Source organism: Schistocerca piceifrons, chromosome X, assembly GCF_021461385.2.
Source record: "Schistocerca piceifrons isolate TAMUIC-IGC-003096 chromosome X, iqSchPice1.1, whole genome shotgun sequence".
In the NCBI taxonomy this organism is placed as follows: domain Eukaryota; kingdom Metazoa; phylum Arthropoda; class Insecta; order Orthoptera; family Acrididae; genus Schistocerca; species Schistocerca piceifrons.
The window spans coordinates 109,666,165-109,690,227 of NC_060149.1; the positions used below are offsets into that span (position 1 = coordinate 109,666,165).

The 24,063-nt window shown below is 39.9% G+C and overlaps 1 protein-coding gene across 1 annotated transcript in view; it reads left to right on the forward strand.

Moving 5' to 3' along the window:
• Positions 1 to 8,003: 8,003 nt before the first annotated feature.
• Positions 8,004 to 24,063, forward strand: part of LOC124721515 (V-type proton ATPase 21 kDa proteolipid subunit c''-like) — a 45,545-nt gene continuing 29,485 nt past the window's right edge. The window contains exons 1-4 of the mRNA XM_047246531.1: positions 8,004 to 8,153; positions 8,884 to 8,932; positions 13,219 to 13,302; positions 17,299 to 17,446. Coding sequence (XP_047102487.1) covers positions 8,093 to 8,153; positions 8,884 to 8,932; positions 13,219 to 13,302; positions 17,299 to 17,446 — 342 coding nt within the window. The 5' untranslated portion in view covers positions 8,004 to 8,092. The remainder of the gene's footprint in view (positions 8,154 to 8,883; positions 8,933 to 13,218; positions 13,303 to 17,298; positions 17,447 to 24,063) is intronic.

The window sequence follows — 24,063 nt, forward strand, 5'->3', positions numbered from 1 at the left end:
TCTTATATTTGGCTTTTAATAGTTCCAGTGCCTTATTTGTACTGAGGATAGCTAGTGAAATCATATAAATACTGACTATAGATGCTGGCAAAACTGTTTCACAAACAAAAGAGAGAGCTACTTAAATTTCACTTCACAATCTATTTGATTCTTCCCACAGTACTTCTTTCACTTCAAGTTGCAGTGATATTGCAATGCATTTAATTGCAAAATATTAAATACCGCACTGGCATGTATAAAAATCCACTTCATAAATGTAGTAGAGGGCAAGAATTTTAGCATGTTTGTGTCGCACAGTTCAGACTGCTGCCTCACAGCTTCAATTAATCTTTCGTCATTCAGTATGAAATCACGAATTTTAACAAAAGAAATAACGAAACAAAACAGTTTATAACAAACAATAAAAATGACGAAAAGCAAAGATTTAGAATAACAGGTGATATCAACAACGAAAAGTACGACGAAACAAAGTATGGAGATGAGCGAACGGCTGCGAATCGGGAGGAAACGGGCACTTAGATGTTAGCGCCAGACGCCATCCTAGAGATTCGGGCTGAACGCTAGCTGGAAGAGCCGATCTTATATAGTTTACGAAGCGACGCTGCAATCCATGCTCTCAAAAGAAGTGCCGGTAGCTTTCTCTTATTGCATTTGGTAGTGCAGTCTGTGAAGAAAGCAGTAGCTCTTCGTTATTGTATTCGGTGGTGTTGTCTATTCAACACGAATATGTCGTTCTCAGAATGTGGGATTAGATACAAACGCAACAAAAATCTGCAGAAGCATGTTTCTAATGCTCACCAAGAGAAACTTAATGAATCACGTCATGACTAAAGCGACAGGTATCTTTTGCATATAGCTGTCAAATCTGTGGCAAGAGTTTCAGTTATGAGTACAATTTGAAACGAAGTCAGCGAGATCATGCCGATGAACCACTGACTGACAACGAATTCCTTGAGTGTGAGATCGCAAGTTCAGTATTTAGTAAGGCTCATTTGAGAGTGTTATGTTAACAATTATGACAGGAAAAATATTAGTTGCTAATGACTCACCATGTGCATCAGGGTCCGCAGCTCGTGGTCGTGCGGTAGCGTTCTCACTTCCCGCGCCCGGGTTCCCGGGTTCGATTCCCGGCGGGGTCAGGGATTTTCTCTGCCTCGTGATGACTGGGTGTTGTGTGATGTCCTTAGGTTAGTTAGGTTTAAGTAGTTCTAAGTTCTAGGGGACTGATGACCATAGATGATAAGTCCCATAGTGCTCAGAGCCATTTTTTGTGCATCAGGAGGGCGACAGAAAATGGGTGTCTGAAGTTGTAGAGATCAGCCTCCTATGGAATGTATGTATTACACTTCACAAAATGGACATCGTTAACAGTCAAGAAATCTTCGAAACAAACCATTAACTTGCGCCATGAACACCGACTGAAAAATGGCGTGCTACAGCGATTACAAAGCCTCATGGCATCAAGATCGAAGGTAAACTCCTGGAGACTTACAAACCATACAGGACATTCAGCTAGGTATCCAATCTCAAAAAATGCTTATAGAATGAGACTGGTGGAATGGAGTGATGAGAACTGATGGAATGTAATGGCATGCAACTGAATGCAACACAGTCTGTTGTGGAGCTTAACATGAAACAAGCTATCCTTTAAGGCGTAAGGCATACCAGATAGTGCGATTATATGTTTTATAGACATGGAAGCAACAAGTATCCAGAGGCTGAATGTGTCCAGTGGTTCCATGTGGTATGATCTGCAATGTCACCACTTTTCAGGAGGGGCAGTTTGCTCTGAAGGAGTATGGTATCAAACAAAAGCAAGTTATTTTCATCAGCTATTGGCCAAAAGCAGTGCTTACACCATAGTTGTAGTTCTCTTACTCCCATTTTCCCACTCTGTAACATAAATATTACCTACTGCCTCTTCAAGATCACACATATGAGAAAGAATTGTAGTGGACAGAGCACCTACAATTTCTTGCAGCACAATAAATAATTTTCAAGCCAATTTACCATCCAGATTAACAGTCAGCGTAATGGTTTACGAATGTTTTAAGGCGTTAACGTTATTTAACTCTCTAGGTACCCCTAATTTTCAGGATTCCTTTCATATGCATTTCTTCTTCATATTTCTACTGGTTGGAGTTGAAAACAAAACTGAGCGATAGGATCAATTTGGTTGTCTTACCTACAAATTTTCAGGCTGATTTCACAAGTTTTCTGTGCGTTTTCAAGTTGATGCTTTGTATGAAATTTCGTTATCTTATGTCTTTTAATTGTGTAGCACTGTTTGAAGTTATGCAAGCATCCACTGCTTCCCTTGAAATAACTATAATCTATGTTGAACGCAATTTTATGTGCATAACATAGTAGGTCACTATCATGCACATCCTGTAAATTGTATCGACCATCCTTGAAACACACAAACACCAGTTTTTATACCAAGTCAGCATTGTCCTCCCTTGAATATCCGTAGCTTTTCTTATGAACTACATGGTCGTATTGCTGCGGACTTATTCGAATTCTGTTCATCACTTTTTTTTACTGTGCTGCAGATGATCTTCCATATGCGTAATTGTATTTAGTATTTGCTCCTTGGATAATGATTGTCCTTTACTGTGTTTCACTGGAGATGGGATTTGTGGCTCCCTGTTTGACAAGGATGATGAACTACATCACTCAACACCTATTTCAATATCACTTTCACTTATTAAGCACATATTGTCATCATTGCACTCCTCATGTATGTAGTTCACACAGTCGAGCATATACAACGCCACTCATTCCACTAACTCAGCTTGCAGAAACGCTATTATTTCATCTACCGCTTCTTTCTCACTCTTCGAAATTCCTTGGGTCCCTTTCTGACGAAATTTCAACTTTGGCAACTGTTATTGTAGATATAATGCAATGTTTGCTTTTTTTATCGTTTCCATTGCTCTGCTTTGTATCGACACCATTAGCACTGTAGCACTGTTGTCAATTACTCGACAACTAAGCAATTCAACTACACTCTATAGCTTCATACTGTACTCACTAGCCGGCTGCTGTGACCGAGCGGTTCTAGACGCTTCAGTTCGGAACTGCCCTGCTGCTACGATTGCTGGTTCGAATCCTGTCTCAGGCATGGATGAGTTAGGTTATTGAGGTTTAAGTAGTTCTAAGTCTCGAAGACTGATGACCTCAGATGTTAAGTAACATAGTGCTTAGAGCCATCTGAACCATTTTTTGTACTCACCATTGGATACCTCCAATCCCGCCCCTTGTTGCCATTAGCAGCCAAAATTGTGATTGCTTGGTAGACAATATATGGGGCATCGAATGCTGTAAACATCATTGGCCTTTTGCGAACTCACACTCAAGGAGTTCCTTGTGAGACAAGATCAGTGAAGTCTAGAATATGTAATTATGAAGTTCTTACAGAGCATCATTATTTTGAACACTCAGGATTGGCACATGATGTACGAGTATAAAGTCTGAAGAACTACATTTTCATCATTTGAACGGAAAGTGGAAACTGAGAAGTCTCCTCATGATGACTGGGTGTTGTGTGATGTCGTTAGGTTAGTTAGGTTTAATTAGTTCTAAGTTCTAGGGGACTGATGACCATAGATGTGCTCAGAGCCATTTGAACTGAGAAGTCTGCACAAGTGATGTTTGTAAAATATCTTGCTCACATTCTCCCGCTGACAACAGTATGACATATTATGCATGTTATCGCTCACAGAATTTTGTGTTGAGCAAAGGCATCAGACTGCTCAATTTACAAGGCAGCCATAAAATTTGTGAAAGTTCTGCAAAAATAAAGTCACTCGGGTCATAGGTAAATCATGCCATGTCAAATTTGTGTCTACTAACGTTGACCACACACACAAATAAAATCACTTGCGATTGACTGAAACTGAAAAGAAAAGTGTAACTGTGGATATCACAAAAGGGTTGACGGAGGAGATAGAGAAGATCCAAAGAAGAGCGGCGCGTTTCGTCACAGGGTTATTTGGTAACCGTGATAGCGTTACACAGATGTTTAAAAAACTCAAGTGGCAGACTCTGCAAGAGAGGCGCTCTGCATCACGGTGTAGCTTGCTCGTCAGGTTTCGAGAGGGTGCGTTTCTGGATGAGCTATCGAATGTATTGCTTCCCCCTACTTATACCTCCCGAGGAGATCACGAATGTAAAATTAGAGAGATCAGAGCGCGCACGGAGGCTTTCAGACAGTCGTTCTTCCCGCGAACCATACGCGACTGGAACAGGAAAGGGAGGTAATGACAGTGGCACGTAAAGTGCCCTCCGCCACACACCGTTGGGTGGCTTGCGGAGTATAAATGTAGATGTAGATGTAGAGTAAATGTAAAGTCCCTTTCCGCACTATACCAAATAAAGTTTGAGACTCGGTTTCTGACCCCCAACTTGAAAGAATTCACCTGTTAACGAGGCAAGCCTTATGTAACACTGAGCATTACTACAACCTGTGTGCTCTGCAATGGCTAGGCATCATAATAATGCTACCAGCGTAGATTTGTGGCGCATAAAGTTAATGAAGGGCAAAGCCTGTGTGAATTATTTTATAAACTGCAGGACTCAATTAAGGAGTCACACCCAAAGCTGAAAAGCACAGATTTCTGTTAATTACAATGAAAAATGTGCAGTAATTGTGATTTTGAGGATATGATTCCCATGTGTCCTCCTCACATCAAACAGAAGCAATCAACAAACACTGTCCGTATTCTTCGAGAACACAGAATCTGCGGTTGGAGTCATTTTACCAAAAATTATCATGTCAGACATGGCAGAAACTTTCTTTAATGGGTGGAAGCTCCAAAGAGGAGACACTATTGCATGTGGCACGTAGACAAGGCCTGGAGGAAAAACATAAACATTAAATTAAGGGGCCAAGAAAAACAAGAGGAGGTGTATGAGATTCTGAGGACGATGTTACAGGACAGAGATATTGCTGCATTTGAAATTATGCTACCTGCTGTAGTAGCAAACTTAGAGTATCATTCTAATAAAGCAGAATATGGAACCTACTTTCTGGTGAACTATGTCTGCAACATGCACTACTGGGTGTATTGCCACAGACTATATGCCAGACTGAACATGAATATTCATATCGAAAGAATGCATGGCACTTTGATATACATCTATCTGGAGGAAAAGCATGTTAGGTGTCTTGATAATGCTCTTTTTGTACTAACATCTTTTTTCAAAAATAAATTATGAGACCAGATAATGGTGATGATGAAAGGAAAGCTCATCAGCAAGATGAAAGGTATTTGTCACAGGCATAATTCGAGTGCAGAAGTAAGGAAGGACCACAATATAGGGGAAGATAGTGATTCGAAAGTGCATCTGACTCAACTGTCATGGAAATTTATTTGATCAAAGACAATAAGGTGGAATGCAGCTGCAGACTGATGTGTTCTGACTACAAAACTATCATATGCAGGTATTCGTGCTCATATGTCGTTTCGAGTGTAAAATGGAACGAAAACTGACACTGCACATGCCACAAGAGAAAAATCATTCAACGACAGAGACTGTTTACAGCGAACAAGGCAAGAGCTACCCAGTCCATCCCATTCTCAAGCCCTGACCCAACAGAGAGCAATAGAATGGCGACGTCTTTGTTGAAAGATCAGAATGAAGGAATTGATGTTCCGTCAGATTATAACACTGAATCGATGACTGAAGTTCGTGAGAAAATGGATAGTCGCCGAAACAAGATTCTTGAAAAATACAAAGTCAGTTATAAACAGTATCATCAAGCGTTTTCTATTTTAGTTTCATATTATTTAGAATATAGTGTGGAAACCACGATCACGTCACCTTGTGTGCATTCTGTCTGCTGAAACTGTGCAACTTGCAACTCTTCAGCTTTATTTATTTATTTAGTTTTGGTCCTGTGAGATCTTGTACAGATATAGAACAGGTCATTAAATGATACAGAAAGTTAAAAATTACACTATATATATATATATATATATATATATATATATATATATATATATATGCTGTGGACTACAAATATATACATTAATACAACGTTAGATGCACAACTAGTACACATTAATAAACAAATAATTGCCATAAATTGTTTAATATAAAATTCTTTTTCATTCTGAGAGGTATTCATTTACAGAGGAGAAACTGCGGTCCATCAGAAATGACTTCAGCTTTTTTTGAACAAGCTGTCTTGCTTTACCAACTTGATGTTGTTAGGAAGGTAGTTATATAATTGTGTGCCTCTATGAAGGACACTCTTCTGGTAGGCTGATGTCCTGGCATATGAGACATGAATGTTATTGCCATTTCATGTTGTGTAATTGTGCACAGAGCTGTTCAGCTGATAGGCATTGGAGGTTCTTAAATATTCTCTTACAAAGACTATTGTTTCAAATATATATAGGCACAGAAGGTTCAGTATCTTTAGAGTAGGAAAAAGAGAGCGACATGAACCTTGCCTCTTTATGCTGCAGATGATTGTGATAGCTCGTTGCCGGCCAGAGTGGCTGTGCGGTTCTAGGCACTACAGTCTGGAACCGAGCGACCGCTACGGTCGCAGGTTCGAATCCTGCCTCGGGCACGGATGTGTGTGATGTCTTTAAGTTAGTTAGGTTTAATTAGTTCTAAGTTCTAGGCGACTGATGACCTCAGAAGTTAAGTCGCATAGTGCTCAGAGCCATTTGAACCATTTGTTACCTCGTTTCTGTGTTTTGAAAACACATTGACTACAGGGTGCACTCCCCCAAAACATTATTCTATATCGGATTGCTGACTGGAAATGTGCGTGATATGTCTGTATTACTGTTTCTCTATTTCAGCTTGTGCTTAGTATCTGTAGCATGTAACAGATTGACGATAGCTTGGTTGTAAGAGCTTTAATGTGTGTATTCCACTTGAGATCACCCTGCAGATATATTCCTAGGAACTTAATATCATCAACTAATCAGTGCAGTTTGGAATTCGAGCCCCAGGACGGCATATGTGACTAACGGTAAATAGAGGAGATTCAGGTTCACGTGACTGACAACTGATGATGACGTCAGCCGTCAAAACTTTCTTCCCATGAAACTTTGGTGGTGGCGTGGTGTAACGTGACGTAACGTGAGAGCCAGTATGGATCCCGCCATTTGAAATGCATTGCGGAATGTTTTGACGTTACGCAACTGATGTAACACAACGTCTAGTGTGAACTGGCCTTTATTTACTAGAAATCAGGGTTTTTCCCTCATTATATGTGTCCTTCAGATTACTTTGAAGGTATTTTTCCACTGAATAATTTGTCACATTTTAAAACTATACCTCTAATATTATCTTAAATTTACTTAGAATGAGGATATTTACTGATTGTGACAGTTTATTATACATCTTCAGACTTAGGTATTTGTGGCTATTATGTATCAGTGGATAGCCTTGAATACCACATGTCTAGCATGCCGTTATTTCTGGTACTGTGAATATGTACGTTCATTCTCGGGGAAAATTTCTGTATATTTTCTTTGCCGTGTATTAAGCAGTTATGCGTATAAAGACTTGGGAGTGTCATATAGAGGTGACTGAAGTGTTTCTTAGAGGATTCTCTGGGACCCTATCATTGTACGCATCTGATTGCTTTTTTCTGCAATCCGAAAATGCAGTTTATACCTAATTTTCCTTTAGGCCTGATTGATGAGCTACTATTGTTTTGTTACAGTTTGTTTACATAGTTTTTTAATGACAATACAGTGTAGTAGTACAGCTCGCTTTACAGGCTATGGTAGTACAGTAGGACTACCTTACTGTTGCACGCCACGTAAATCACTGACATTCGTACATCCCGCCAAAGCTAGGCTTAACGTAGGTACTAGTCACAGGCTCTCCAAACGTTTTAAATAACACTGTATTTTACAACTTTGCTACATTTAAGAATTCGATTTATCGAAAGGGCCAAAGGTTCTTGTTTCATATACTATGCCATTGGAACGAACTGCTTTATCTTGTTTTGATACTCTTTGTTGCCCGTGTCACATGATATTCATCGATCAGCTGACAAGTTAGGGGTGTTGGTTAGGTGAGAATTCCAACGGGGAGGTGGCTATTTTTTTTCCTGAAAATGAGGTACGGGCTGGGATATACTTTTTTAGCGACGCTTTCGTCTGCGGTGACTATAATAGGTAAGTATTAACAGTGGTATTATATTTTGCTGCCGTTTTGTATTTTATGTGTATGTAGTGCACGGTGTATGTTTAGCTACGGTATTTATTTTCAGTAAGAAACAGGCGTTGATGCGTGTACGGTAGGACACAAGTTACAAAAAATGTACACCCGACAGATGCGTACTGTGTTGTCACTTTGGTAGGTGTTGGAGCTCTCTTTGTAGGGGTACAAAATGTAATGAAGAGAGAGCCTTCGACGTTTGTGATTTGTATGTATGGACATTGCTAGAAGTTCGTATGCTGGCCTAGAGGAAATTACATAAGCTTTGTGGACTGCGAATATTTATATCAATAAGTTTCGTTCATGTCAGCATCCATGTCCCTGTACAGTGTTTACTGGTGTAAACTATTAAGCGACCTTATTAGAACAGAAAATACATAGCAGAAATGTGCTATTTAAAAACCAGGACTTTGCCTTACGTAAGCTTCAAATTATTTTCTTACTAGTGCGTATAACAAGTAACCATTAAAAGTTATATTCACTGTCCATGAACACACACAGACTATATGTGCAGCTAACCAAGCTACACTAATCCCAAGGTTTCTTTTGTCTCATAATTAGTTTGAATTGCTGTTATAGGTTTAGTACTGGTCACTTAACAAATTTAATTATTTTATTGCCAACTCATAACATTTTGAGTTCAGTCACTGTGGTTTTTTTTCCAGTAATTATTTTTTTCTGTTTCAGTGCTGTATTATGTACTTACTGGGAAAGGAGAGAGGATTAGTTTTGGCTGGTAAGTTGAAATATTAAATTATGTTCTGTAAATTCAGTTAAGTCTCATAAAACTTAAAAGCAGCACTTCAGATGTAACTTAAGTTGATGTGTGTAGGTGTCACTTTCACTGAAGGAAACTGTGATACATACAAAACATTAGTTTTGCTGTGGTCATTGTAATTCAGCATGCTAGATTCCATTGGAATGATTGTGCCCCATGACTGATATGGCAGCGCTGGTTGTAATGTCACCTGGCGAGTTCTTAAAAATCTAAATTTCAACTTACAGCGCAGCTGTCGTCAGTGTGTTATGTGTAGCCATTATCCAAGTAGACTCGATGTAATTATAACGAATTAGTTGGACTAATGCTTGTATATGCATAAGTTGGATTGAAATGTGTGTTATAACTACATTGAGTCTACAGGACTACTTATAATGCACTGATGATAGCTGCACTGTCAGTTGAAATCTAGATTTGCAATAAAGAACACAGATGACATTATGACTGATACTGACCTTGCATCTTGGGCCATTGTAATTGTTCTTATGACACACATTCTTGGTTCTTGGGTGACTTATCTTGACCTGTACATGGTAGTGCATCAATGTTTCCTTGTAGCATGTAACTGGAAAAAAGGGATCCTGCAGCAAATGGTGTGCTGTAAATTTTTAAATAAGTCTTCCTGTAAAAATATGCCCTACTTAAATAAATGATGGTTAATGAAATTTATAAAAACAGCAGATGGTACAAAAGTTAAGATTGTAGTGCATGGGTGTCATATGGTGCACAGGGGCAAAAGAGCATAAGAATTACTCATCATACTGTAGCCATAGATGAACAGGTTATTTACATAAGTTGGAATATGCATTGATCTGGTGGATTCAACTTTCAACAACTTAAATTGCTGTGCTGCATAATTTAACGATGTTGTAGATCTACAAATATTAATGAAAATTTAAGTACCATGTGGAAAGAACCAAATCTGTATTTTGACTGCCTGTATGTGATGAACAGAATCACAGCTGTTGCAGTTTTTTCAATTGCTTGTTATTGCTTTACACAAATCTTTTCTCCTCAGTGTGTGTGAATTTAGCTCATTATTAAAATGTTACTGTTTAAGCTGTGTCTGAAAATTGTTGTGTAATGACTGTACGTATACTGTACTGTGTGTAGAGTAATTAAAATTACTTTTTAGTTAACATGTCATTTACTGAAACTCAGGCTCTCCAGTCAGAGCTGAAAATGTTGTACATAACAAGAGTATTACGGAAATGCTCTGTGAAATCAAATGGGGATCCTGGTGGAGAGGGATGACATTCTTTTCACGGAATGCTATTGAGAAAATTACTGTTGACTGCAGAGAGATTCTACACTCCCCCCCCCCCCCCCCCCCCCTCTTGGACATGTTTCGTGCAAGGGATGTGAACACAAGACGAGGGAAGTTGGGGCTCATATGTTCGCACATATGCACACCAGACTTTTACCTTCCTGCCATTTGGAAATGGAAAAGGGAAGGGAATGACTAGTTGTGGTACACGTTACCCGCCTGCTCTGAACCATGTGGTGGCTTGCAGACTAGGCATGTAGTTGTATACTCCCTGCTGTTGCTAATATGCAATAGTAAAGTATCAGTTCACTTGCAGTGTTAAAATAGCTGGCACATGCAAGCCACAATCTGTTTAACTTTCATCAACAGCAGCAGTACATTTTATCTGTAGCAGCCACTGGATTTGACCATGTGCTAAGTGAAAGGCAGTAGAAAGCTGTCAGGGCCATGTTGTAGTAGCATGTTTTAGACACCACCTAGCAAATAGTTGTAATTGGACTATAATTAGACATACACAATTTTTTTCCAAAGTTTTTATATCTGAACCTTTTTGTTTGACCCAAGAACAAAATAAGGGCACCTAATCTGTACTCTGATTTTCTCAGATGAAGCATCGCAGTGGAATTTACTAAGAAAACTATTTTCGTGTGGTTCTATTGTGCAATTGGTAGCATGTCCCTTCAGCAGAAATGTACTTGCTTTTCATTGCTTTTCATAAAAGCAACAATGGTTTTGCACTTGCGGTATGTGCTTTTTAGTGTGAATAAAGGAATGCACTGAAGATGATGGGGAAGTTGTAGTTTTCAGAGTATTATGAAAATGATTCTTGGCTGTACCTCTTGAGTTTCTAAAATAAACATTTCTGAGATTTCTGTGTTGGATAGTGATTTCCTTTCAATGGTTGCTTTGTACATAGCATTTTCTTGTTCTTGATTTGCGGAAATCGCTCGAATTGCCATCTAAAAGTTTAAAGAGGAATAGAGATTGCTAAATGTTGGGAACATAGTGTATCAATGGGAATAATTTAAGGATAACATTGATTTTAGGCTTTTGAAAGTAAGATCCTTTGCTCAAGTGTCAAAGGAAATAAGGTCTAAGAGTGACACTTTAAACTGAATTGGTAAGATCTCTGGTGTACGTTAGTAAATGTATATGGAAACAATGACCAGAATAAAATGGTTAATGTGATAACAAGCAGTTGTCATTGTTTGCCTTAAACCAGTTCTGTCATACTACAGTTGAAACTGTCGGTGCAATTCAAAGGGTGTGGTTGAAAGAATAATGTTGACTGAAATTTTATATTTTCAAAATTTCAAGACCTGTGATACAGTCACATTTTTCTCTTTATGTGATTATTGTATTTTTGCTGTAGATGTGATTCCCTTTCATATAGCATTCACACAGGGTTTGTGTGAGAAAGTGTAGTTGTTTCTTACAGTTCTTGCTACACACACTTCACTTCCTTTTATTAATGGGGTTGTAAGATTTCCATTCAGTGTAGTAATTGGTCATAACATGAAATCATAAATTACTTCTTAGGAATTTGGAAAATTATTTGTAAAATTTTGTTTGCAACAACAGGATCCATAGAACTTCCGTTAATTATGTTAAGGCACGTTGGATGATTTGATGTAGACTGAGACGAATGATGATGTATGTTGGGAGTACTTGTAAAATTGTTAATGGGAACAAGTACTTTCCAATTTTGGGTGTAAGAATGTTTACTGAGTACCTACCCAGATTTTTGATAATCATAGTTATGGAGATCTCCCTGTCATTTTATAACGAAATATTAATCAATTGGAGAGTGTGTGTTTTTCTATCATTATATTCTTAAAGTTATAAAGTTTTACTTATGTTTATTTGAGAGTGAATAAATATATGAAAATTTGTGTCACTGGGAATGAGCCCTATTTTAAATAAGTTGTTGTTCTAGAACAGTTGGCTTTAAAATATTAAGGCCACCTTTTGTGCTGGTGTTTTAGTTAGAGCACTAATGACTGTGCTGAAGGAATGGCAGGATTGTGTGTGTCTGGCACGACAATGGGACTGTTCGTTGGAGAACTTTTCCTGCATATGTGCTCGAGAATACTGAAAAAGGACGAAATTGTGCTTCGTATGTGAATGTAGGCTCTCATGGTATATACTGCTGATGAAATCTTCTCGGACTACAAGTAGCTGTATCGAAAATCCACAATGTTTTGATGAGTGTCATTCTCATTATCTTCTGGCAAAGTAAAGATACGAATGACACTCATCGAAATGTCGTGGATTTTTGACACAGCTACCCGGATGGAAACCCGAGAAGATTTCATCAATAACTGTGCTGTTGACCACTCAAAATACTCATTACTACTGTCATTAGTGTTGGCTGTTAACCATTCAAGTATAAAATAATAAGCTTCGAATAGTCTAGTCGCATGACCCATAGAACAGTCCGCAACTCGTGGTCGTGCGGTAGTGTTCTCGCTTCCCATGCCCGGGTTCCCGGGTTCGATTCCCAGCTGGGTCAGTGATTTTCTGTGCCTCGTGATGACTGGGTGTTGTGTGATGTCCTTAGGTTAGTTAGGTTTAAGTAGTTCTAAGTTCTAGGGGACTGATGACCATAGATGTTAAGTCCCATAGTGCTCAGAGCCATTTGAACCAAGCAAGCATAGAAGAACAAGCGAGAGAAATAGTTCTCAAAGGTGATCCTTTTCCACATATATATTCAGTGAATGTTTGGTTCCTTTTTAACCCCTCTGAGAGCCTGATACTTCATTCACATTAGAGTAAATTGCATGTGTCGAATTTTTTCTGTATATGTAGACTTTAATTTATCCTCCTATTCGACATGTGTAAAGGTTTCTCTCTCTTCCATGGTCAGACTAGTTTCAGTTGTTAACACTGCTAAATGTTTTCATTAGGATATTTCAGTTGATTTTTGTTGCACAACTGCTACTTTGTGCACCTTGGTTGGAAAAACTTTCCTTTGCAGGTTCCTAACGGAGACTAGCCCATACATGTGGGCAACAGTTGGTGTTGGATTGGCTGTTTCTCTGTCTGTGGTTGGAGCTGCACTGTGAGTGGAACCTCTTGTCTTACAAATGATTATAAATTCTAGTATCTCAACAATTTAGAATGAGACTCTTGGAGAAAGATGGCACATATACATGCCAACATTCTTTTAGAAAGCTGAAATTATTTTGTCCATAATCAAAAGTAAATGGATAACAATACTTGTAACTGTTTATTCTTTATTAGTTCATTGTTAAAGAGTGCAGTTCATATCAGTGTAGTAGTTATGGCATAGTAATGGTTCTGACATAATGATGAAAAAGTCGTTCTTCACAGAAAATTCATGAGCTATTGTTTGTGATATACTATAATTTCCATAAAATAGTATGTGTATGCAAAAAAAGTTTTAAAGTATTTTGATTTAGTTCATAAAATTAAAGCACTGTTGTAGACATTACTCAGTGAATAACTGAAACAACTATGAAACTGAACTGTTGTTCTGTCTTTTGAACGATACAAGAACAAATATTACTTTCTACTTAATTTTTCTATCTACATGTAAACTTATTGTTCCTAACATTGTTAATTTGTGTAATACTGTAAAGTATACATCCGTAAGTGTACAGTATACCAGTTCTGTATACTAAACCACAAAGACAACTTCATATGATGAAAATCTTTGAGACCTTTGGTATGAGGACTATCTTCCCTTGTTAACCTACCTACCTGTGTCCACAAATGGTATACTACTGCATAGTCAACCCAAACAATATCTTTTTCCCTGTGCCCTGAATTTTTGTTGTTTTCACCACCACCACCATGATGTTCACTTCACATATGCCTCCTGGACTATTTATCATACATTAATCCTGCCCCTCTCTTCTAACAGACCATCATAAGCACCTGAAAGAACTTTCGCTGCATGGAAGCTCTGGGAATTACTAAGTAATCCAACTTGGATCTCCCCCCCCCCCCCCCACTCCCCTTATTTTCTTCCAAAGCTCTTGTTATTGTTTCTTTCATTGTAAAGTTGCAGGTTTTATCAGCACAGTGGCCACTCAGTATATTATATACTGAAGTGCCAAATAAACTAGTATAAGCATGATAAGCATGTGTATTCAAATACAGAGACATGTAAACAGACAGAATATGGCACTGCGATTGGCAATGCCTTTATAAAACATAGTGTCTGGTGCAGTTATTAGATCGGTCACTGCTGCTACAATGGCAGGTTACCACGATTTAAGTGAACTTCAATGTCGGCAGATGAGTGATGGGACACAGCATCTTTGAGGTAGCAATGAAGTGGGGATTTTTCCCATACAACTATTTCAAGAGTGTACCATGAATATCAGGAATCCAGTAAAACATCAAGTCTCAAACACTGCTGCGTCTGGAAAAATATCCTGCAAGAACGGGACTGACGATGACTGAACAGAATCGTTCAGTGTGACAGAACTGCAACCCTTCTGCAGATTGCTGCAAATTGCAGTGCTGAGCCATCAGACTGTCAACGTGTGAACCATTCAACGAATCATCAGTGATATGGGCTTTCTGAGACGGAGGCCCACCTGTGTATCCTTGACGACTGTACAACCCAAGGCCTTAAGTGTTGCCAGGGCACATCAACACCCACATTGGACTGTTGATGACTAGAAACATGCTACCTGGTCAGACGAGAATCTCTTCAAATTGTAACAAGCAGATGAATGTGTACGGGTATGGAGACAACCTCATGAATCCATGGACCTTGCATGTCAGCAGGGGACTGTTCAAGGTGGTGAAGGCTCTGCAGTAATGTGGGGCATGTGCAATTGGAGTGATATGGGACTGACTCCTGATATGTCTAGATACAACTATGACAGGTGACACATACATAAGCATTCTGCCTGATTACCTGCATCCATTCATGTCCATTGTGCATTCTGACGCACTTGGGCAATTCCAGTGGGACAATGAGAGACCCCACATCCAGTACTGCTACAGAGTGGCTCCAGGAACTCGTCTGAGTTTAAACACTTTCAATGGCCACCAAACTCCCCAGACACAAACATTATTCCCTGCAGAGTGGAAATCTCATTCTGGATTATTGAGCATATCTTTGATGCCTTCCAATGTGCTTTTCAGAGATCTCCACCCCCCATACTCTTACAGATTTATGGACAGCCCTGCAGGACTCCAGACATTAGTAGAGTCGGTGCCACATTGTGTTGTGGCACTTCTGCATGATCGTGGGGACTCTACATGATGTTATGCAGGTGTAAGAGTTTCTTTGGCTTTTTAGTGTAGGTCTTGTGTGATCTATTTCTGATTATAGTGGTTAATTTGCATGCTGGGGAACTGTAGGATTTTGTGGTATTGGTTGGTATGTATTGTTGACTTGGTTTCTCTCAATTTTGTACATTTCTCCATTGCTGCCAATATAACTTCTGCCTGAAATTTCCACAGACATGAGCCTTTGTCTTCTGAATTATAATGTCATCAATACAACTTGTGAATTGTAACTATTTTTCTTTGGGGTTGACATCTTTATAGTTAGGCATAATAAATTGGTGTATGTGAATTTTCAGAGGAAACACTGCAGTCACAACCCATTATCATGCCTAATTCGGTGTAGGAAAACCATTTACATTGAAAACAGCTTCCAGCTGTCTTGGAATGGATAAATACATGTCCTGTATGGTTTTTCGAGGGTATTTTACACCATTCTTCCTGCTGAATAATGGAAAGTTTAGCTAATGATAGAGGTGGATAGTGACCATGCATCCTTCTCTCTAAAGTAGACCACAAAGGCTCAATAATATTGAGACCTGGTGACTTTAGTGGTCAGGAGAATGCAACAGTTCATATTCTTGCTCACAAAACCACTCCTGTGTGATGTGGGCTGTGTGAACACGGACCCTGTCATCTTGGAACACAGCATCATCATTGGGAACCATTGTACCATGAGAAGGACCTGGTCAGCCAAAATGGTCACACAATGCTGATAGTAAAACAACCATACAGAATGACCATAGGGTCCAAGGAATACCAAAATACAGCTGCCCTTATCATTACTGAACCCTCGTCATTGTTCACTCTTGGGATGTAAACATGGCTAGGAGTTGGAGACAGTGTGTAAAAAGACTTGCACAACCAAATGACTTTCTTCCATTGTTCTCTAGTTCAGATTTATGGCTTTGACATGACATTTTCCTGTTACGGGCATTTGCATCCCTGATGGGTGGTTTTGGAATTCCAGGTCACCCTGCAATTTGCTACTTATGGAGTTCTATCCATGTTGTTTAAATGCTGACAGGATTTGTGAGCATGACATTCAGCTCTGCAGCATTTTTTGCGGCTGTCATTTTATTTTTTGTCATAATCCTCTTCAATGAGTCTATCATCACTCAACACAAACTTTTGTCATGTTGAGATGCAATGGGTGATATTTTTCTGCTTATCCTATATGTGGGGTAAATTTTTGATATGTTGTATTGTGAAATGCCACACACTTTGGCTACCTTGGTTATGGAAGCACCCACAATATGAGCAGCAACAATTTCCCTACATTCAAAGTCACTTACCTCTCAGTAATGCACACACAACTCCACAGAACACGGTTCCAACCACGAATGACGCTTGCAATGTATTGAGGGAATTGCACACATGCCGTTCATGATCAAATCCAACATATGCATTTATGTTCAAGCATGCATTTCTTGTGTTTCAGTATATTTGTCCAACTTTTGTATAATTTGACAATAAAATAGCTGTAATTGTGAAACACAACTCACTATTAGTGAAGTAGTGTAGATATTTAACTGTGTGTTTTACTGTGTGTTTTACTGTGTGCAAACAGTTTTGCTGTCATTGTGAGTAAGTTAATTAAACTTATGCACAAGACACTTTACTGGGCCACATGAGTTTGGCATTCTGATGATGCTTCGTAGAGTCTTTACTAGGTGCTGCACTGTTCATATTGATATATATTAGTCATAGTTGTGCACAAGATTTTTCTAGATACTGTGGTTTTTATTGTAATACAGTGATTCAGCTTTATTTTTCTTTTTCCTTACAGAGGCATTCATACAACAGGAGTCAGTATTATTGGTGGGGGTGTAAAAGCACCCCGAATAAAAACAAAGAACTTGATATCAGTCATTTTCTGTGAAGCGGTTGCAATCTATGGTCTCATTACTGCAATTGTTCTTTCTGGGCTGATAGAGGTAATTACACAACAGCTTTTGTTCAATATTTTTGTCAGCTTGTCTTGTTGGACCAGGTGGTGGTCTTTGAGCTTTTATGTATTTATGTGTACAGGGTATAAACTGTAGTGATGTAGAGGAAGTATAGATGAACAGTTTGATATAGAACACATGCCATCTATCAGGTTGGAAACCTGTCAAATTGGCTTGCAAAAACCACCTAAGCTACAGCGTGCACGTGTATCGACCAGTCAGGACTTGTAATATGTTTGTAGCACTCCCTCCTACAGTTGTTCAAAAATTTGTGACTACATGAATTGTTTCCTGTATTCAATGTTTTTCGGTCTATGTTAATTGGTGTGTTATGGCACTGGTGTAGTCGTGCACTTACAAATTGTAAAAGTGACATTTGTGTCAGTTTTACCTCAAAACTTTATTATTTTATGCTGTTAAAATTCACAATTTTGTTTGTTTGGCCTTATTACCAAGAAACTACTGTCCTTGTTAAGTTTGAATCGAATTGTAAATATAATTAATTTGTCCATAACATTTGAAAGTGTTTCGTTACCCTTACGGGGAAGTCCAAATTAATGATGTTAATGAAATAGTAATTAAGGTGAGTGAAGACCAAAGGAGGTCAAAGGTGGGAAATAATTCATGTACACAATCTTTTATAGTGGTAGGAAGGAATGGTGGTTGAATATAGGGCGGCGGTTCGTTTGAAGGTCACTTTCGTATGTTTTCATTGAATAACTCAAACTGTGGTGTCTGGTGAAAATGTGTCCCAGTACAAAATTTCACTACATTACATTTCCTGCAAAAAAAGGTCCTAGTCCCTTTTTCTGTAGGACTAATAGTTTGCATGTAGAGAGTGGGTGAATATTGGAAATCTTGCACAATGTGCATGCACTGTAGCTTGGGTGGTTCTTGTACGCCAATTTGAGGTAGTTTCCTGACTTGATAGAGCACAAATGTCATATATCAATTTGATTGTCTTGACTACTTCTATACCACTGTGCTACAGTGTAAAAAGTTTACATGCACTGATACGTAATATGGCGTGTCTGTAGTTTTACTGTAATTTTATTGTTGTACACGCAATATCATTTGGGTATTCATGTGCTTTGCAGTTCAATTTTTGCCACATATCAGGGAGGGAAACCTGTTTCAATTTCCTGTTCAAAATTGTACAATTTTTTGGGCTATACTATAGTTCCAACAGCTTGAGAGACTGAGTGTGCTGAATAACATCATTTATATATTCAGTAGCTTCTTCAGGAATATTTATTTTTCAAGAGCTCATTTTGTTCCTCTTCATCTACCACTATTTCCTCATCATCGTCTTCTGTGTTAAGAATTTCTTTTATATCTGTTGCCAAAGTAAAACTAGAGTGAGTTGATAGTCATTAATTTGAATGTAGTCGTCTTGACTATATAAAATGTTCTGCATTTGAATTGATTCAGCAATTTGCTGCTGCATTTTTGAGAGCTTTGACGAGTACTGAAGTATGTTGTTCATAACCTCCAAACCTTACTTTGTTGAAGCACTTGGTGGCAGTTTCGGGCTTTGTTTCTCATACTGCCAAACAAATTCAATTTACTGCATCCAGAACAGAAACTGAATGTGCAAGTGTATTTTCAACTTCCTAAAAATGAGACTACATCAATAACTGCCTATGACAGGATTTAAATGTGGAAGTAAGTCCCTTGGCCATTGGTTGTGTGAGGTTGGTTGAACCTGGCTGGAATGAAGCCAGTTTCACATTAGATAACTTGACGTTGGGTGGCAGGTTGCATTATGTAGGAAATGGAGGACTTTGTGATTTTCCTTTTTTTATTTTGGCATTTAAAGAGCCTAGCTGCTTTTATCTAAGACCACTCACCATCCGCGCCTTTTTATCACTTTGCCATGTGACTGGAAGCTTACTGATGTTCATGTTTCTGAAACAACAAGGATTTGCCACCTGTTCAATCACTAGTGGCTTCTCCATTTCACCTAACATGTTTCCACACAGCAGTATTGTGAATCTTTTGTTGAGCATTTTTCCACTAGTGTACTTTTCACTTTGAATTGCTAGAGACTAAGGCAGTGTGTCATAAAAGGTCCTGTTTAACCGGCACTGAATGTCTCTTTTGGATCATAATTTGCAATTAGATTGTGCAATATTGTCTTCCATTCAGTTACATTTTCCTGCACATTCTTAGCTTCCCCACACACTTCATTCCACACAATGTTGTGTCTAGCTTTGAAATTGTTCAGCCATACAGTTTCCTAAGCTCTTCAGTGACCTTCAGAGCTTCACTCTGTAATGTGGGTCCAGACAAAGATAAGTTTTTGCCCATACACGTATGAACTATTCCCACAGTCTCGTTAATTCCTTCATTTTCTATCTCCTTTCCCTTTCTTTTCCCATTTCCTTTCCCATCTTTCCCTTTCTTTTCATTTTCCTATTCCCATTTATCACTTCATCCTGTAACTTATCTTTGTTTTGTAAAGTTTCATGTGTTTTTGTTGTACCACATTTGAAAAAATATTTTGTGCAGTGCGTTTGTGTGTGTCTCACTTGCCTCAACCTCCTCCACCCCCCCACTCCCCCCCCCCCCTCCACCCCCTGCCCTGAGGGGCTTACTACTATTTGGTGAGTATATGCTTGGCTACATGGGGCCCAGCCTTGCAGTGCTGCTTCCCTTTCAGTGCGGCATGTGTATCCTTCTGCTATTCTTTTCCTGTCCCTTGAAGACTGAGTCATACTTTCTTCGGAAAACACATTTCTTGGTAAAACTGTGTATGAGTTCGTCCTGTCCCCCGTCCATCCTGTTCTTACCCATCCTCTGCTTTGGCGTTTGAAGTCTCTTCCTTTTCTTCTTCCTGGCACTTGAGAGCCACTGAGGTGACTGTCCCCTCGTTTTTCCTATCTCCTCTCTCTCATCAGATGTGGCTATTTTCCAGTGGAACATTTGTGGCATCAGATCCAATAGGGTTGAATTACAGCTCTTCTTGTGATCATACTGTTGTTTTCTACCCCCAGGAACAAAATTATGCCCTTAGGACGACTTATCATCTCCCACACTTCACCTCAGTCCGTTTTAACTTTCCCACCTGAGGTGGGGACTCTGGCTCATAGTCTCACCATTTTCTTGCACACCCAGCTTCAAGCTGTTGTGTCCATAGCTTGTGGTCTGGTGGCTAGCGTTACTGCTTCTGGATCATGGGGTCCCGGGTTCAATTCCCAGTTGATGTGGGGATTTTCTCTGCCCAAGGACTGGGTGTTTGTGTCATCATCATCATTCGTGACAGTGGCTAGACTAGACTGTGAAAAAAAAATTGGACTGTGTAAAAATTGGGAATTTGTACAGGTGCTGATGACTGCGTAGTTGAATCCCTCCTTCCCCCGCTCCCCCCCCCCCCCCCCCCCCCCCCCCCAAAAAAAAACACTCATCATCATCATCAAGCTGTTGCTTTCAGTCTTTCCCTTTCTGGTTTGACTTTCTCTCTTTGAAATGTCTACTCACCCTTGTCTTCTGCTGTCACCAAGGCAGACATTTCAGTGTATTGCTCAACTTCCTCCTCTCTTGCTGCTTGCCTACTTCAGTGCCCACCATCCCCTTCACGGCTCTCCACTCCTCTGTCTGAGAGGCTCTCTCTTAGTAGGTATCTTCAACCAGCTCAATCTAAACTGTTTGAACATGGGTACACCCACATTTCTTTGATTCCATACACTCCTTTTCCCACTTGGACCTTTCGATTTGTACTGCTCAGCTTGTTTGTTGTCTCGAGTGGTCCATTCTCTATGACACACACTCAGCGACCATTCTATCTGTATCATTAGTTTGCATACCTCTATCCCATCTGTGAATCCAACCAACTGACAGCTTTACAAAGCTTACTGGCATTCTACTCCTCACTGGCCTCTTTCGATGAACACCATTTCCCCTGCATTGATGACCATGTAGAATTCCTTACACATGCTATCCTTAATGCTGCAGAATTTTCCTTACCTCGCACCTCTTCCTTGCAGTGACCCGCCCCTGTTCCCTGGTGGATTGAGACATGCCGCAGTGCAATCTGTGTGCTGATAAGAGTTCCCTGTGGTTTTAAATGTTGTCCCACTATTTCAAACTGTATCCATTTTAAATAGCTATGTGTGCAGTGCTGCTGTGTTTTCAGGGATAGCAAAAACTAGTTGGTTTTCTTTTCAAAGCTCTGTTTTACTCCATCTTCTGTTTGGCGTAATCTGTTAGCTTTCATGAACCACAGTTCATTCCACAGTTCCTGGTCTATGGCGAACAGTGTCATTGTAGACCTCTTGGTATCTCAAACACCTTGGACTGATATTTTGCAGGCACTTAGTTTCATCCACTACCATCCTACCTTCCTCCCTCTGCAACAGGCAGTGGAGGCAAGGATATCATCCTTATCCTCCCAGAATTGTGATTGTTGCAATACTGCTTTTACTGTCAGGGAGCTTAAACATGCACTCTTTTTATCTGGCTCATCCGCTCCAGGAATGGATGTCATGTACATTCTGATGTTGCAACACCTCTCTCCTGAAGGTTTATACTTTCTTCTCCGTACATATTACTGCATTTAAATAGATGCCACATTTTCCAGCCCCTGGTGTGAGACCATTGTCATTTCTGTACCTAAACCTGGTAAGGACAAACACCTTCCTTCCAGCTACCATACAGTTTCTCTCATCAGTAGCATCTATAAAGTGATGGAACATATGATTAATGGTTGGCTGTTGTGGTGGCTAGTCTCGGAATCTCCTCACTAACGCCCAGTGTGGATTCTTTTGTCGTTGATGAAACTGTCGAGTCTTGTACGAGGCTAATTGAGGGAGAGGGTGTTTTTTGGTGGCCAGTATCTTTAAACTAGTTGTTGTACAAGCTTTTCCGTAATAGTCCACGTAAAAGTCTCTCTATAAACACTACTCTGGTCACTCTGAGCTAGAGACTGTGACACCAACTGCCTGGAACTGTGACTGACTGAGCCCTCCAATCCGTGGTGGTTATCTAAATACTGGCGGTACATTGCTTTTGTGTCTGTCATTGGCCTGTCTTCTGATAAGCACACTTGATTCAGTGCCTGTTATTGATCTTGCAACCTCTTTGCTGACTGGTGTACTGGCAACAGCTTACGCCAGCACAGATTCAGTAGGCACCACTCTGCTATTGATCTCGTCACCTTGTCAACTCATATTATAAACAATTTTTTGTGGAAGTGCAAAACGGTGGCCATATTTTTTGATTTGGAGAAGGTGTATGACACCTGCTGGAGGATGGGTATTCTCTGTAGTATGTAAGAGCATGGCTTCTGGGGTTGCCTGCGCCTTTTCCCCTTTTTATCCAAGAATTTTTAAGACAATGTTTTTAAGTTACATGGAGGCTTGGCTCTTTTGGACACTTATTCAAGAGAACTGGGTGCTTCACAGTTCTGTGCTCAGCATCATCTTATGTGCCCTATTATGGATTGTCTCCTGCCAGATACTATTACATCTCTCAATGAACCTGTCTACTTGAGCAGCGTCTTCAGCTATGTCTTTATGCTCTTTGTGTACAGCATGAACAACGGCTTCCACTTTTCTGCTGACCAGACTGTCTGTATGAACTTCTGGTGGTGCCAGGAGTTTCTTCCCCTGTCCTTATGTCTTGACCCATTCCTTTTTCTGTTCATTGACATGATTAAATTCTTGGGACTCACATTTGATAGGAAACTTAGTTGATCTTCCCATGTCCTACCTGGCAGCTCTTTGTACTCACTGCCTCAATGTTCTGTGTGTCCTATGCAGCACCTCGTGGGGAGCAGATTGGACCATCCTCCTCTGTTTGTACTGGTCCTTTGTCCATTCAAAACTGGACTATGAAAGTATCGTATATTCATCCGCATGTCCGTCTGTCTTAAGTAGTCTCAACACAGTCCACCATTGCATGATATGTTTAGCCACTGGTGCCTTCTATACTAGTCCTGTTGAGTCTTTATGCTGAGGTTGCTGACTTACCATTGTTCTACTGGTGGGACATTCTCAGTTGTTGCAGCAGCCATCTGTCTTCTGTGCCAGGTCACACATCCTATGCTCCCTTTCTTTTGAAGATCCCATTGACCGCAAGTATGGGCTGCACCTGTCTTCTGTTGCCTTCTGGAGTTCACTTTTGTTTGCTGCTTAGACAGCTGTGCTGTACACTCCCTGCCATGTTCCCCATGAGTGCAAGCTCTTCACTGCTCTGGCTTCATGCCGACGTATGGGTTCATTTCAGACTCCATTTGCTCCCTAAGGACACTACTTCTGGTCTGGTGCATTGCATCGAGTTTCTCGCTCTTTGCAAGTGGCTTGCAGACAGTGTTTTCATCTACACCGACAGTTCCAAGACTACTGTGATGTCGGGTTTGCCTTTGTACTTGGCGATGATCCTTTTCAGTATCTGTTTCTTGACCAGTGCTACATTTTTACCATGGAGCTGTATGCCCTTCATCAGGCCGTTGTCATTCTGAGCTCCCCACCAAATCGAAGCAGCGACGAGACTTTCCATAATTCAACAGCAGCCATTCTGTCAGTAGCCGACTTAGCAATTCCCTATTCTTCAGGATCCTCCTGTGGGAAGACAGTACCTGGGTAGACCTCAGAAGTTGCCAAGTC